At 38.1% G+C, this 15,965-nt stretch overlaps 3 protein-coding genes across 3 annotated transcripts; 2 read left to right on the forward strand and 1 right to left on the reverse strand.

Annotated features, from left to right (window-relative positions):
- LOC120427196 (methyltransferase-like protein 25B) lies at positions 1-1,586 on the forward strand. The gene is made up of 2 exons (XM_039592058.2): positions 1-181; positions 240-1,586. The coding sequence occupies exons 1-2, from the start codon at positions 80-82 to the stop codon at positions 1,509-1,511; spliced, it is 1,374 nt and encodes a 457-aa protein (XP_039447992.1). The 5' UTR covers positions 1-79; the 3' UTR covers positions 1,512-1,586.
- Positions 1,587-5,234: 3,648 nt separating this feature from the next.
- Positions 5,235-7,201, forward strand: LOC120427439 (peptidyl-alpha-hydroxyglycine alpha-amidating lyase 1). Its single transcript, XM_039592302.2, has 4 exons — positions 5,235-5,581; positions 5,651-5,714; positions 5,780-6,020; positions 6,083-7,201. The coding sequence occupies exons 1-4, from the start codon at positions 5,492-5,494 to the stop codon at positions 7,077-7,079; spliced, it is 1,392 nt and encodes a 463-aa protein (XP_039448236.1). The 5' UTR covers positions 5,235-5,491; the 3' UTR covers positions 7,080-7,201.
- A 2,545-nt stretch (positions 7,202-9,746) lies between these two features.
- Positions 9,747-15,752, reverse strand: LOC120427115 (xyloside xylosyltransferase 1). The gene is made up of 2 exons (XM_039591969.2): positions 14,831-15,752; positions 9,747-14,768 (listed from the first exon to the last, which is right to left on the reverse strand). Exons 1-2 carry the CDS (start codon positions 15,399-15,401, stop codon positions 14,104-14,106), a joined length of 1,236 nt encoding a protein of 411 aa, XP_039447903.1. The 5' UTR covers positions 15,402-15,752; the 3' UTR covers positions 9,747-14,103.
- Positions 15,753-15,965: the final 213 nt, after the last annotated feature.

Here is a 15,965-nt window from a genome sequence, read left to right on the forward strand (position 1 = left end):
TACAAACTTCATTCACAAGACTCACAACGACTCACTGAAAACAGTTACTTTTACGCACGTTTGTTTACGTAGACAAACAATGCAAAGCAATGCTGTGCTGGTTGCAGCATTGCGGCACAAAATTCAACAATCGTTTCAGCTAGCCAAACAATACGACTGGCTAATTGATTCTTACGTTCTGGTAAATACTATTGGATAATTCTTTTTCGTGTAAAAATACTCAGCGACGATTGTTTTAGGATTTCTACGTGGACAATCACTGGGACCGTCTGCCGGCAAGCTGGAACTCCTGCTTCGAACAGCTCGAAATCAGCCAGCTCAAAAGCCTTCTAACAGTAGAGCCCAAGTCCACAGAATGCCACGTATGGCCACTATCGATTCTGGCCAGTCGCGTCCTGCTTGGAAATCTCTGTCTCAGCCGGAAGCTTCAACCAAACGACGAACCGGAACGTGAACCGAAGGAGCAAAGTCGGTTCCGGGAGCGGCAAAAACTGTTCAACAAATCGGTAAAGCTTAAAAAGCGCCACGAAATTGAGCAGTTTAGCCGGCAGTGCTGGGAAAGTGGCCGCCAAACTGGGGTTGAACATCTGGTTGACATCGGTTCCGGCCAGGGCAATCTGGCAAGGACGTTGGCGTACGGATTCGACTTTAATGTGTGCTGTATCGAGCAGAACGAGGGCTTGGTTGCGACGGCTAGGCAAAAGGACGAAGAACTTTCCTCCAGACTGAAAAGGCAGTGCAAGGCAGCTATCTTGAAACATCCCGTTCACCTGAGTAAAAAGGTCAACCTAGAAGATGTCGATCCCGGGCAGTTTGCGCAAATGATACGCGACACTTTCAACGTAGAGAAGAACAGCCCATTTCAATTTGGTCTGGTCGGACTGCATCCTTGCGGTGACTTGGCCACCTCCCTGATTAAGCTATTCCTCGCCTGTCCCGAGGCCAAATTCATCAAGCTGGTCTGCTGCTGCTACATGAAGCTGTCCACCGAACGGGATCGCTGCCAAGATTACGGATTCCCTCTGAGCTCGTTCAGCAAACAAATCGGACTCAACCTGAGCTACGAGGCTCGTGAAATCGCGTGTCACGCCATCGAACAGTACGACGCCAAGTTGGAGCACAACTTCGAAGAGTTGAAAGTGCACGCGTTCCGAGCGGCCCTAGAAAAGGTCCTCATCCAGATAGACCCCGCGCTGAAGCATTCCGGAATCAAAAGCACCAAAGTGACCAACTTAACCTTCCAGCAGTACTGCGAAAGGGCCACAAGTGGAATGGGCATCACTTTGCCCCGGGAACTGATGGAAAGCGAAGACACGCGGACGAATTTGGCCAACTGGCGGCGCGTGGTCAAGTTCTACACGTTGAGGCTGATGTTTGCACCGCTGGTGGAGTCCGTCATTCTGTACGATCGGTGGTTGTTCCTGTTGGAGCAGGGTGTGGACAGTGATATTCGGGTGGTTTTTGATCCCATTTGTTCGCCGAGGAATCACGCGATTACGGGACGGAAATAAGAGGTTAATTGTTGACGAATGTCGTTGAATTTTGTTATAAAAAACACTTGCTTAATAAAATCTTTAAAAAATTGACTTGGTTTATATTTCCTTTTTTAATATTTTCCATTTTCAACTTTGCGGTCTATTCCAGTATTTGTTCGATCCGAAAATCGCAATTTACTATTTAAATTTGACTAAAATGGGGTCGCAGAACTCGAATTTGATGTTTAAAACAAGAAAATGAAAAAAATAAAACATAAAAAAAATAGCTCGTGATTTCGGATTATCAAAACATCGGATAACCGAGCCTGGATTGCATCACAAATGCTTGATTCATTTTTAACAGTTCCATATGTTATTGTTATCTTGTTTTTATTTCAAAATAGCAATCAAATATTTTGTTGCGTTTATTGTTGATGTTGGTGATTATCTCAAAATTTAAAATTTATGAAAAACCTAAAAGTTGTCTGTTAGTCTACAATTAGTCTTTTTGTTTTATGTTTTTGATGTTTGGTATTTAGATAAATCTCTGAGTTTCTGAATGTCGTTTTCCAGCATATTTTTCAATTTGAATGAAACCTTGTGTACAGCGCATCTCAGTATCCTGTTATTAGATAATCCCAATTTCATTTTCAGCTGTGAGTTTTATTTGATGCATTCGGTGCATTCAGCTATGTTTTAAAAAACTAGACTTTTTTATTAGGTTCTATAATATTTTTTTTTTTCTATAATAAAACAAATGTAAATCTCGATGTAAATATTGAGTGTATCTCACTTACTCCGAAGGAAATTGACACAAGGTGTGGAATATTTAAAATTGTTTATAGGACCTAATAAAAATAAGTCGAGAAATGTTCTAGTATTTTTCATTAAAGGTCCAACTAGTCACCTATCTTTTCAAACGTGATGAGCTAAAATTGGTTCATCCGCTACGAAGACATTTTTTTTATTTTCGGACCACCCTAATCGCTTAACAATAAAATAGGGGCTAAAGGAGGTAATAGACTATGACAAACAAACCAATTCGCACAACCAATTCGTGTTTGGCAGTTCCCAAATTCGCAAATAAAGCAAAATGTATGCAGGCTGACGTTACTGCAAACAAATGCAGGCAAATTGTCAAAAAGTGCAAATTTGTTTGTTTGGTTGTCATAGTCAAATACCTCCTTAATTATTATGGTCATGGAGCCATGCTGATTTGACCCAATTTGACCATTTGGTGCCTTAAGCAAAGTTTAAGGTCTGTAAAAAAGTCGATACACTGAGCAGTTCTCTCAGATTTCGGTCATTCGATTTTTTTTGTATTTTTTAATCCGACTGAAACTTTTTTGATGCCTTCGGTATACCCAAAGAAGCCATTTTGCATCATTAGTTTGTCCATATATTTTCCATACAAATTTGGCAGCTGTCCATACAAAAATGATGTATGAAAATTCAAAAATCTGTATCTTTTGAAGGAATTTTTTAATCGATTTCGTGTCTTCGGCAAAGTTGTAGGTATGGTATGGACTACACTGAAAAAAATGATACACGGTGAAAAAAAAATTGATGATTTTTTATTTAACTTTTTGTCACTAAAACTTGATTTGCAAAAAAACACTATTTTTATTTTTTTTGTTTTCGAAAAGATCGGAAAATTTCACAAATGTTTCATATTTTAACATTGAAAATCGGACCATTAGTTGCTGAGGTAAAAAACATTAGAAAATGGTGGGTTGTTTGGATGAGACTTAGAAAACATCAATTTTCCTGTTTTTAAACACTTGCATGCCAATATCTCAGCAACTAAGGGTCGTATCAACAAAGTTCAAAAAAGCAAAATCTAGAGATTTATCTCAGCCTTTCAAAAATATTTTTTTCAGAAGTGGGCCAACGTGGGCACTGTTTAAAAAAAAGAAAAACTGCGACTATTTTCAAAAAAGTTACCTAAAAATTGCTTTAAATTGAAAACGGTGCTCTTTATCAAAATTTCACTAAAGTACTTTTTGATTGAAAATTTGATTTTACATCGAAAAATGACGTCAAAATTTTTTTGCATCCAATATTTCGATTTTTTGAAAAAATCAGTATTGCTGAAAAAATGTATAACTCGGTCAAAGATTTTTTGCACAGCCTGAAAATTTCTGAAAAGTTGGCAATTTATGTTCCCTAGAACATATCAAGAAATAAAAAAATAAAATAAGTGTTTTTTTGCAAATGACAAAAAGTTAAATAAAAAATCACCAATTTTTTTTTTACCGTGTATCATTTTTTTTCAGTGTAGTCCTTATCCATACCTACAACTTTGCCGAAGACACCAAATCGATCAAAAAATTCCTTCAAAAGACATAGATTTTTGAATTTTCATACATCATTTTTGTATGGACAGCTGCCAAATTTGTATGGAAAATTATATGGACAAACTAATGATGCAAAATGGCTTCTTTGGGCATTCCGAAAGCACCACAAATTTTTCAGCCGGATTGAAAAATACAAAAATTAAAATTCTAAAAAAATGACCGATTTCGTAGAGAATTGCTCACTAAAAAATCACTATTTTCTATAAACTTTACTGTTTTTGATTTTTTTTTTCTTTTTTAATATATTTAGGTGAATTAACACGCTTTTGTTAAAATTAAAATTGTTAAATTAAAAACAGCTTATTTTATAAAAAAAATCATAACATTTTGATTATGGAGAATTATTGGAAACACTCTCAAAAAAAAAAAAAAAAAAATACCAAAAATTTTTGTATGCAAATTATTTGATGATTTCAAAAAAAAACCTCGTAAATCGAATCTAGAAAAAAAACGGTTTATTTTCTCTCTTATTTTAACATCAAATTAGAGATCTGCGACCCTATTTTGATCAATTTCAGTAGATTTTAATACCGAATAGTTTGGTAAATACTGTCCAGACTCGATTATCCGAAATCCTGGAAAAATTGTCAGTTAGGATATTCAAATAAATTACGAAAAAACGTATTTTTGTTCTTTTGTTAAGGTCCTTGAGTTTGAAATGACCCAAAAATGGTCAAAAGTGATTTGAAAATTTTATATCCAAAATGGCATTTCTCAGAGACTTCGGTAAATTGATGCATATTCGTTTTTTTTTAATTGGAGTCAAACTTTGCATAAACGGTTTCATCACCCTTTTTTCCATACAAGTTAGTCTTTATAAGAAGGGCAATGACAAATTTTCTTTAGAGATTTTGTTTTAAAAATTTCACCAAAAAGTCAGGGGGCTAAGCATATATTTTTGTATGAAATTTTCATTAAATTTTTAGATTTTTGTAGAAAAACCTATTTTAAAACTTCATCATTTCCTTATGTAATGTTACACTTTTTTTACATAAAATCTGTCACAATTCCCTGTTGAATATTACCAGCATTTTTTCTGTGGCAAACTGGACGGAATTATGACCGAGTCCTTAACCTGCCAAATATACCCCTAATGAATCTATTTCAAATCAGCTTAAAACAATTTTAAAATTTGCGAGCAACATGTTATTTATTGTAATTTTGTAATAATTTCGACGAAATCAAATCACTATCAAAGTTCTCTAAATCGATTAACTGTATTTACTGCTACCAACATTCAGGTAAACTCACTACCACAACCTCAAAACCGCCTCAATTCCACCTGTGCAAGCATAAACATCTTCATTCAAACATACCTACTTAACTAGCATCACTCACACAAACAACCGGTAGCTTAAGCCTTTCTTTCCATTCACCCTACCGATGCTGGCTCTAAGCTAGTCGTAGTGCACACCTCCGACGACAACGACGATCACAACTCTCGCGCAGCGATGAATCGTCCCAGGGTGTGATAACGGCACTCTCGTTTTAGCTTCACAGCCGCGCGCGTACTGCTTATCAGTCAGCCTTGCGAAAAAACATACATTTTTCGATAATATCGATTCAGCTGTTTGGTTTGGTATAGTTGGTTGAGCGTGTGTCGAGCGGAATTTCGCATTTGCATTTTACGTGGCGATTTAATATGCTGACGACGGGAAGATGGTCGGAATCGTCATCAACAGGTTGTGGGCGCTGTGCTGTGCGGCGGTGGCGCTGACGATCTTCGTCCCGATCGTGCGTACGCAACAGGTAAGGTTCTACTAGGGGGGGGTCTCAGGTTCAATTGGTGGCCAAATTACTAATTATTTGTTTGCGCAGCCATTAGCAGGTGGTGAAGCGGCGCTAAACTCGACCGAGATCAACCATCGGAACGCTGACTACGGTAAGTGGGTCGTTGGGCCCGTTAGGTGTGAGGCATTGTTTGTGGCTAATGGTTCTGGTTTGCAGAGTACGAGTACGACGCGGAGTGGCCTCGGTTGAACAGGACGCTGGGTTCGGTGTCTGCGGTGGCGTTCGATCCCAGTGGGAATGTGGTCATCTTTCATCGAGGCAGGCACGTGTGGAACCTGCTGAGCTTCGATCAGCAGAATCGGTACCTGCAGGAGAAGGATGGTCCGATCGGGGAGTCGACGCTGTTGATCTTCCACAACGAAAGTGGTGCACTAGTTGGAGAGTGGGGTGCTAATTTGTGAGTTGCGATACGCTTCAAGCTTGATCAAGTGCTAATCGATGCTCCCTTTTTATCGCTAGATTCTTTATGCCGCACGGTCTCACGATCGACCGGAACAACAGCTACTGGATCACGGACGTCGCGTTGCACCAGGTGTTCAAGTTTGACCTGACGGTGTCCTCGACGAACCCGGTCATGACGCTGGGAGTTCGGTTCGAGCCGGGCAAAGATCACGAGCACTTTTGCAAGCCGACTTCGGTGGCCGTCCTGGAGAATGGAGACTTCTTCGTAGCGGACGGATACTGCAACGGTCGCGTCAACAAATACTCCGCCGATGGTCGGTTGATCCTGAGCTGGGGCAAGAACTCGTTCGTCCTTACGAGGACCTTCATGCTTCCAGCCGGTCCCATCCCGGTCAACTTCTTCGCCATCCCGCACGCGCTCACGTACGCCGCCGACAAAAATCTTATCTGCGTAGCGGATCGTGAACAAGGTCGCGTTCAGTGCTTCAACGCCAACAACGGAGCGTTCCACTCGATGTACGAGAGTCCACGAATCGGAAGTCGACTCTTCAGCGTAAAGTACATCCCACGGGACGGTGGCCTACTTTACGTGGTCAACGGACCTCAGTTCACCACCGCGGAACCGGTCAACGGACTGGTAATGTCCATGACATCAAAGGAAATCGTAGGCCGCTTCTTCCCGGAGCACGCCTTCAGCAATCCGCACGAACTGGCCGTCAGCGACGATGGCGGTCAGGTTTACGTCGCCGAACTGAACCCTCACAAGGTGCACAAGTTCAAGCGGAAATCCGGCCTCCCGGAGAACCCAACGCCAATAATACTCGATCCCGCCGAATCCAAGGTCGAGACATTTCCACCGTCGGATCAACCGGTGCTGTACACCGGAGCGCTGACGACGATCCCGATTGTGGTCAGCTTGGTGGGCATCGGATGTATGGTGGTTTGCCTCTTCCGGACGTTCTGCGTCAAATCGCGAGGTGGCCGCCGACAACGGTTCTCTACGCCCAGCGAGAACATTTCACTGCGCGAGATGGGCGAGGATCGGGAAGCATGACGATATTTATAAACGAAACATTCCGTTAAGTGACAGTTAACTACGCTGTGATTGTAAAAACTACTTAAAGCTTTGAAAAGACTAAAATTCTAAAATAAATTGACCTATTACATTAAAAGCTTTCTTCCGGGATTTCGCTTCGTTTTTTTTTCTCACAAATTCGGTGTCTTTTCACAGCTAACCAGCACAGATTCCGTTTGTTCATATTGTTTCATCTGATTGATTGCCAAGTAACAGCACGTGCACCTGTCAAACCGTTCCCCTTTGTTCTGCAACTCCAACAAAAGTGACAGCTCGCTCCATGAGCTACTGCGATGAGTGTCCGAAATGAGTGTCGAGCTTGCTGCTCATTAAAGGATGTCATCAAATTGGAAAACAAAACACGGTCAGTTATTTTTTCGCTACGTGCTAGGTTAGAAAAAAAATGTTTCAATTCCTCAGCTGGTTTAGTATATATTGTTTATCTGTTTTTTTTTTCGTTTTCTGTAAAACTCTAGTACCTTCTTATTCAATTGTTTCGCGAGAACTCACATCACTCGATGCAGTCGTCACGGGGGGCCATCTTCTAAAGACTGCGCCGCGGTCAATTCCAACAAACGGTTCTATTTAACTTCGTACAACTTTCAATATTTTATTGTTTCCTAACGGTTAGAGGGTTCTGCCGCAACGTGTTTTTTTTTTCTATTCTCACTCGCAATGTTGATCGATAAAGTAGCTTAAAATACAGATAAAGACTTTTTTCAAGGAATGTCGAAAACGTTTAAAAACTAAGATAGTGCACTAGATAAAATCATTGAAAATAAGTAACAATCATAATGAAATCCTTCAACTCTCAACAAACACGAATGTATTACACAGAATCGATTGCAGCGTTGTTTTTTTTCAGTAAGGTCATTTTCCGAGTTTTTTTCGAGCTCCCAGCTCTCGTTTCTATATTGCGATTAACTTACCCCCTAAGCAATGTTAGTAATTATACCTTTCTTAACACAAAATTAGTATACCTAAAACAATTCGACGACGTCTAGTTTACGTAAAATATAAACTGTCATTTTCATAAAATGAGATCACAATGCAATTTGTTTTCGAACGTTTCTGGAATGTTAGTGTGGGAATCTTGCTAGCAGATTTAAAACATTTAGTTAAAATATATCTTAAAATAGGGAAGCGATCGAGATATGAGCGCGCGCGTTTAGCCTAAGGATTAGTAAGGAAAGCTGGAAATTTATAATAGATAGTACGGATAGTACGGCTATAGTGCAAACGGGTCGATTATATGGAGTCGTAAACAGTACGATAGAGATATCAGAGAATGTTAGCGATGCTATGGTACGGGCAGTTTTGGCGATGGCGACGATTTATTAATTTTGTTGTTATTCTTAGGAACCAATTCAAACTGGTAAATGATCACCTAATTGTCTAGTCTTTTTTGTTTTTATTCTAATTTACATCTTATATAAAATTATAAGCTCAGTTTAATTTTCTCAATGTCAATCAATAATTTAAAGTAAAAATTTAGAATTTTTAAATAATAATAATCTTGAACATCCTGATTATTGCAAGCGAACGTCATATTTCGTCCGTTATAATTTGATCACCGACCTAAATATTTTCAATGTTTTTAAAAGGAATTCTTAGATAAATATGCGCATTTTTTATAGTATACATTTACATTTCGCAAATTATGTTTGAAATTCGAAGTCAAATGTTTTCTGAATTTTTATATTTTCTAAATAAAAATGTTTGTATTTTTTTTAATTCCAAAATTTAAATTTTCGAAGGCATTTTAGAATACCATAACCATTTTTTTAAATCAAAAGTTTTAATAGGGGAACAGCATCTAATTCCAGCGTGCCTCTAATGTTGGCAGGTCAGAACTTTGGCATTCAATTAAAGCTAATCAAAAGCGTTTTCAACTGAAATCGAGTAATAAATAGCTCAATGAGAAGTTAGCAAGCAAGTTTCTATCAAAAGTTTGCAAAATTAGTTGTTTAAATAGAAAAAATCAGCAAATTGGGTGGAGTTAGGAGCGAGTGCTTAACCTGCCAAACATACGAGAATTCCCCCTACATCAATTGTTTTGAAGTTTAAAAAAATTAAATAACAAAAATAAGCCAGTTATGAAATTGAAATCAAAATTTTACAAAAAATATTACCAAAAAAATAAGTGGAAATGTTTCATTTCAGCTTTTAAATTTTAGAATATTTGAATAGTTTTATAACTTTTTGATTCAGAGTTTTGCCGATAATGTTTAAAATTGGAAAAACAAATACTTCTTCAGAATTTTCAGATTTATTTTTAATTTCAAAACTTCAAATTTCCGGAAGCATTTTAAAATCTTACATTATTTTTTTTTAAATTTTCGAATTCAAAACATCAAGCTTTTATCAAAGGTTAGATTTCTTTCGTTTTAAAATTAAAAAAAAATAACATAAATTAGTAAATTTACCAAAAATATATAAAATAGAAAAGTTATGCAAGTTTTCGATTTAGGCCTTTTAATTTAAGAATATTTAAATATTTTAGTAACTTATTGATTAAGAATGTTGCGAATAATGCTTGAAATTGAAAAAGAATATTATATCGAAATTTCCAGATTGTTTAAATACATTTTTTTAAATTTATTGTTAAATTCGAAAAAAAATCGCCGACAGAAAAATTTTATTTTAACAATTTGAAACTTCCAATTCCTATTTCTGTTGTTTTAAAACTAAAAATCCAGAATAAAACAAAATCGCACGTTAAAAAAAATCATCATCTTCAATTTACTAAAAAATATTACCAGCATGTTTTTTTTTAATAAGAAAACATCTAGATATTTTTAAAAATCAAAACTTCAAAATCTGGAATGCAGTCAAATGTTTTGATTTTTTTGAAAACTTTACTATTAATTTCAATTACCAAATTTCTTAAGATTATTAAAATCTTATTTTTTTAACTTTATTTAAATTTAAAAATCTAAAAAGCAATTCGCAATTCGCAATTTTCAGTGTAAGAACGGGCCTTGACCGATCTTATGCACCAGGTTCCCGACGAACTCGCACTGCCCTTACACCTACATCTCACCCTTGCTCTGAGTCAGTACGAGCAACACGCTAGAACACGCTTTGAGTGTTCGTGCCAGGCATGCACACCTTCTTTTCCGGTTACGCATTTTAACTCGGCCGGGGGTGGTACATTACGTAGGGTTTGATGTAAGTATAAGCGCCTAACCATTTATAGTGTGCCTATCAACTTTCATTAAAGCAAAAACTGTTATATTTTTAGTTTAAATTCAAAAACTAATTGTTATTTACTGTGTATTGTTTTCTCCTGAAATCTTTCCTAGTGCTGAATCGTGTTTATATGTAGCTATTTCTTTTGTCGCGGTGTTTTGTTACAATTTTTGGTCCTAAGCATGTTATAAAAGTTTACCAAAAATACAATAGTAATATTTGTGTTAATTCTTTAACCATTCCATAAATTGAGTAAAGGCTCAAACCTCACTTGTTTGAAAAAAGGGTGAAGATTGAAAACAATAGCCAGTAAAAGAGAATTTATTTTATAAAAATCAAGTATCAATAGTAAGAGAATGATGAGCGTATTTTGAAGAATAAAAATGAGAAGCTAGATGTATTAGATGTAAAATTAGACAATAGTTAATAAATAGAGATGCAAAACAAGCTTAGATTATAGTAATGATAATTTATAGGACAGATAAAGAATTATTCAAATAAATAAATTCGCAATAAAATCAAAAAAGATTAGGCAAATGAACAATAGACTTGATATTACTAGTACATTAAGGAAAAGTATATTTTTAATGAAAAACACAAAGTTTTTACAGCAGTATCAATTGATAGAAAAGAGTGGAAAAGCTTTGAGAGATAAGAGAATCAAAAGTTAGTAACATTAAAATCAAATGTTGGATATTAAATAGAAGAATCAGTGAAGAATTGGGAATCAGAAGAGCAAAACAAAAATAGGAGATAGGTGGTAGCTGAGAATGAAGAGAAGAGAAACCCCGTTGTGCGATGTTTCAGGTACATCCACAGCAGTTGACTCAACATACTGCGAATCAAAACAATACCGTCTACAATCACAAATTACTTCCCTTTCCCACATTGTCGCGCCCTTTTCTTTTAGCCGTCTCGACTCTGACCCGCGGTGGTCAAAGGTTTACGATCCGTTTCCACAGGCCACCAGCTAGGTCATCATGAAAACCAAGCCAACGTGGAGGTAAGAAAATAGGACACTCGCAAGGAACCAGAGCTATACTGTTCTGATCAAGATAGTTCGGATGATCTAACAGAACTACGGATGTAGTTAGTTACGCTCCTTCCAGGATGTTCCTTACGTGGACGTCAACCGAAGAGCACGCAACAAGGTCAGTGCCATTGCATGCTCTTAGGTATCAATCCTTGGCCTGCAAATTTAAAAATCTAAAAAGCAAAAAAAAAATCTAAAATATCTCAAAGTGAAAAATTTAAATTTAAAAATCTAAAAAGTGAAAAATTTAAATTTAAATATCCAAAAAAAATTTATGTAATTTTATGTACAACGGTAAAAAACACGATTAAAAACCATTTCTGATCACTATTTTCATTTAAATGCAATTTTTTTTTGACAAGACAACATTTGTTCGATGAATCAACTATGGTCCCCTTGGAATGAGCTGTCAAGTAGGAGCTTTTCTGTCAAGAAGGACTGCGAGGTTAATTTTTCAAAATTGATTTAAAAATCCATTTTAAACTCTTTGTGGTCGTACAAAGGGTCATTGTACTCAGAAAAATAAGCTTTATCGCTGTAAACAATAATATCAGCAATCTAAGCTTCATTTTAGGACTCAATTGAATGTAAGCTTTGTCTTCAAAATTTGAAATAAGTAAATAAAAAAAATTAACTACACTTTTTGAGTCAAATTAATGCAAGCAATTTCAAAATTATATTTTTTTTAAACAATTTTTTATGTTAAAATAGTGAATTATAACATTAAAACTTCATTTTATCGGAGCGTTTAATACGGTATGTCCACGCATCCTTATTCTCCTGGAGATTCTTTAAAATGTGATCCGTTCGCATAAACCTCTCTGCGGTAAACACAACGCTGTATGGCTGGCCTTTTTAATTTATGTTTTGTAATACATTTTCGAGTGTTCTCGGATGCACTGCAATTATTAGTATAAAATATAAAAAAATATATTTTACTAGCCTTTTAAAATTTTACAGTTCAAAATTAGGTATTTGTCCCTATTTTGGGCCTACTAAGCAGAGCGCACTTTTAATTTGATGTATTCTCAAAGGCTGCTATTGGCAGCCTAGTTTGTTTTACATGAATAAGTTGGTTTTTTAATGCTTAATCTCGTACATTATCAACATTTTGATAAAAATGCCTTATATCGCTGTAAAAGCACGAAAAACTAAAACATTTTTGCCCCTATTTTGGGGATATTGCTTCTAGCATACGACCTTCTTTGTGCATATTTTCGGCCTACCTTCTGATTGGTTGAAATCTCGAAGCACGTGGCGAACTTTTTTGACGTACGGTTCAGCCCCAGCTCGTACAGTTCAGCCCCAAAAAGTACGGTCACCAAACAGGCTAAATCGTTGTGCGGTTTCAAGCCACAAATCATCGTTAGAATGATTGATTTAACCAGTAACAGTTAAATTACGAGCATTAATTGAATGAGCATAATTTATTTCATTAATTTATGAGCTTTAAACATAATGAAATATTTGTTGCGCAGCCAATTATTTAATCACTACTACGCGAGTAAGGACTTTGAGATGTGAAAGGCGCGCACACACTGTCACAGTTTGTAGAAGTGTCAAATGGACTGAAAATACAGGCATCGTCTACAAAATTAAGATAGTAACTTTGATTAAGAATATAATTGATTGGTGTCAGTTTAGTGATTGTTTTTTGAACCGGGATAATGCTAACCGCCAATAAAAACCTATTGCTGGTGGTTTGAGATTTGGGGGAAGGCTCTCATTCGTGTGCCGAGTGATGAAAGCCGTAACGCTGAGTGTCAACAAGCGGTAAGCAAAAGTGGTGAAAATTTTGGGCCTAATGGGCAATTAGTAATTTTCCACGAAAAATTTGACGAGTGATATGTTTATTCCGTTTTTTCCTATTTAAAAGGAAATAGTGAATTATTTTTGCCCACCAAACTGAAGCTAATGACAGCAAGAATCATTCCCAAGTGGCAGTTGCCTGCAAATTGACGGTGGAATGCACAATTTCGTCAAATTATGTTTGGTAGGCTCAATATAGGTACTAGGCCCAAAATAGGGACAAATACCCTACATAAAAAATCTAAAATTTAAGACCTTAAACGCATAATTTCCATTATAAAATCCAACATTTTTAAAACAATCTGTAAATTCAAAAGCCGATCTACTATTTTCAAAATTCTTAGATTTATTCAATATGATTTTTTGAATTAATTAATTTACTTAATTTTTTGTTGTTAAATTCGTACTTCTTTTTTTTAATCTATTAAATAAAAAAAACTCGGTAAATCATACTAGTTTTACAAAAAAAATGTTTTGATTTTTTTTCAAGGCATTACTTAAATTTTCAATAACAAAATTCTGAAATGTTAAGGTATTCTAAAATTTTTTTTCAAAAAGTTAAAAACCTAAGAAATTTAATTATAATATTTAAAAAAATAATTAAAGTTATGAATTAAAGAACTCACGGTTTTTCATGGTATGTGGTACGGTATGTCCACGCATCCTTCTGCCCCTACAGATGCTTTGAAATGTAATCTGTTCCCAAAATCCTTTTTGCGGTTAACACAACACGGTAGGGCTGTATATTTATTTGATTAAATCAACGATCTTAATATTTAGAGCGGTGATAATAATATTGCGATCTTTTAAAATAATCAGGGATGAAATTTAAGAATTTAGCAACTTGTTACCGCCACCGCCAAGAAGTAAAGAGAGACAGCACACCTGAATCAAAAGAAATCCTCCCAACTCTAACTACGATATGGCAAGTACGGACAACTTTCCTCCCTCCCTCCCTCCCCCCGCCTCTCACTCCGGAATCCTCGTATTACAATTCCCGTGGTACACCTTGATCGGTCCCTCGCAGTAAAAGTAACTATCGAATACGTTACCGTAGCCGTTCTCGCGCCACCACGTGCACAGCTGCCGGTTCCAGACGCAGTCCAGCCGGTAGATCAACCCGGGGAACTCGAACCCCATCAGCGTGTAAAAGTCCTGATCGCCGAGGTGTCCCTTGAACGAGTACTTCTCGACGATGTTCTTGACCGAGTCGGGCTTGATGATCTCCTCGTAGAGGCGCGACTGCCGGATCCGGTCCAGCTGGAGCATGACCACGCCCGAGTTGAGCCCCGGGTAGCCGTGTTTGGTTTTCTTGGCCGTCCGGCTGAAGAAGCCGCCGATCGAGTTGCCGATCGTGGTCGTGGTCGTCTTGTTCAGGTAGTAGGGCGTGCCGAACAGGGTGTGCGAATTTTGCGCCCGGTACTTGTACAGAATGTGCAGATAGACGGGGGTCAGTTCTGGGGCCAGGCCGAACAGGTGTTCCGGTTCAAAGTGGTCGAACTGGTCGAAGAGCTCCTTGACCGAGGACCGGAACACGACGTCGCAGTCGATGAGGATCGCTCGCTTCATGTTGACGTCCACGATCCGGTGCAGGCCGAGGGAGAGAAGGAAGAGGGCGTCGCTGTAGTAGCTTCCTGAAATTGACAACACGATCATCTTAGTACTGGTCACTTCTTCAGCTGTCCTGTATTCTTACCCGTCTTATAATTGAACAACGGCAGCATACTCTTGACGATGTCGCTGATCTTCTCCGCGCAGTCCTTCACGTCGTACAGCGTGTAAAAGACGACCTTCCGGTAGTGGGCAATCTGCTCCCGGATCAGCTCCTCTGCCGAGCCCTCGCTCTGCTCGTCCGTAATCACGTGCAGGTGCATCGGAATGGTCGTGTACTTGAGCAGACTCTTCAGGAACAGCTCGAACTTGCTCTTCAGGATCACATTCTGGCTTTCCTTGGTGTAGATGATGAAGATGTTGTACTCGGTGGCGTTGTTCTCCTTCGGCAGGTACTTGACCCGTTTCAGCTCGTTGAGTCGACTGCCCAAAAAGTGCACGGCCGCCGCCTTCCCACCCACCGCACCCCCCAAATTGTGGTGATCCAGCAGGGCTTCCGAATGGGCACCACCGCCACCCCCTCCATGGTGATGGTGCTCGTGGTCAGTCTTTTGGAAGATCGTCAGGATGTTCCTCCGGTTGAAGATGCTACTGTTGGCATAGATGATCAGCAGAAACCCGCTGGCAATGATCAGAACCAGCAAGATTTTGTTCATGCTCCGAAGTTCCAATTTTCGCTTCAAGTTTCCTATTTTGGCCACACACTCGTCCTCGTCCCGTTGCTTTGTCCCTCCCCCCACGCCGATAACACACCAATTTGGACACGCCCCCCAACCACACGATATTCTAGTTTCTAATTGAACATCATTCCTTTCTAATTCGCTGCAGTTTGTTACCGGAAAATGTTGCACAATTTCACCCTAGGCTTATCGATTGGTTTTGTTCGTTGCGTTTTCGCTGCTTTTTTTATCTTCCTTCGAAGGGCTTGTTTATAATCCTGTCGCAAGTGCTGTCATTTTGATTGAATCTTGTTGGAAAAACAGCAAGATACAAACAGAAGAGAAATTCCACCGTCAAACAGGCCGGACAGGGGTGCCAGATTGGATAAATAATCGGTTAAAAACACAACGATACTAAATTTTGCTGAATGTTTTGGTCTGTGCTGAAAAATCTGAATTCCAGCGTGAATTTGCAAAACAACCTGTGAGTCATACACTCAAAATCAGAAGTACCGTAAACTGGGGTGACTTTGATAGCCCGGGGTGACTTTGATAGGTTTT

This window comes from Culex pipiens, chromosome 3, assembly GCF_016801865.2.
Source record: "Culex pipiens pallens isolate TS chromosome 3, TS_CPP_V2, whole genome shotgun sequence".
In the NCBI taxonomy this organism is placed as follows: domain Eukaryota; kingdom Metazoa; phylum Arthropoda; class Insecta; order Diptera; family Culicidae; genus Culex; species Culex pipiens.

Excerpts from the sequence above, each read along its gene's own strand:
- LOC120427115 (XM_039591969.2), bottom strand. The coding sequence starts at position 15,401 with ATGAACAAAATCTTGCTGGTTCTGATCATTGCCAGCGGGTTTCTGCTG. Across the intron at positions 14,769-14,830 it reads GTTGTTCAATTATAAGACGG|GAAGCTACTACAGCGACGCC; the intron begins GTAAGAATACAG and ends TGTCAATTTCAG.
- LOC120427196 (XM_039592058.2), top strand. The coding sequence starts at position 80 with ATGCAAAGCAATGCTGTGCTGGTTGCAGCATTGCGGCACAAAATTCAA. Across the intron at positions 182-239 it reads TAATTGATTCTTACGTTCTG|GATTTCTACGTGGACAATCA; the intron begins GTAAATACTATT and ends CGATTGTTTTAG.
- LOC120427439 (XM_039592302.2), top strand. The coding sequence starts at position 5,492 with ATGGTCGGAATCGTCATCAACAGGTTGTGGGCGCTGTGCTGTGCGGCG. Across the intron at positions 5,582-5,650 it reads CGATCGTGCGTACGCAACAG|CCATTAGCAGGTGGTGAAGC; the intron begins GTAAGGTTCTAC and ends TTGTTTGCGCAG. Across the intron at positions 6,021-6,082 it reads GGAGAGTGGGGTGCTAATTT|ATTCTTTATGCCGCACGGTC; the intron begins GTGAGTTGCGAT and ends TTTTATCGCTAG.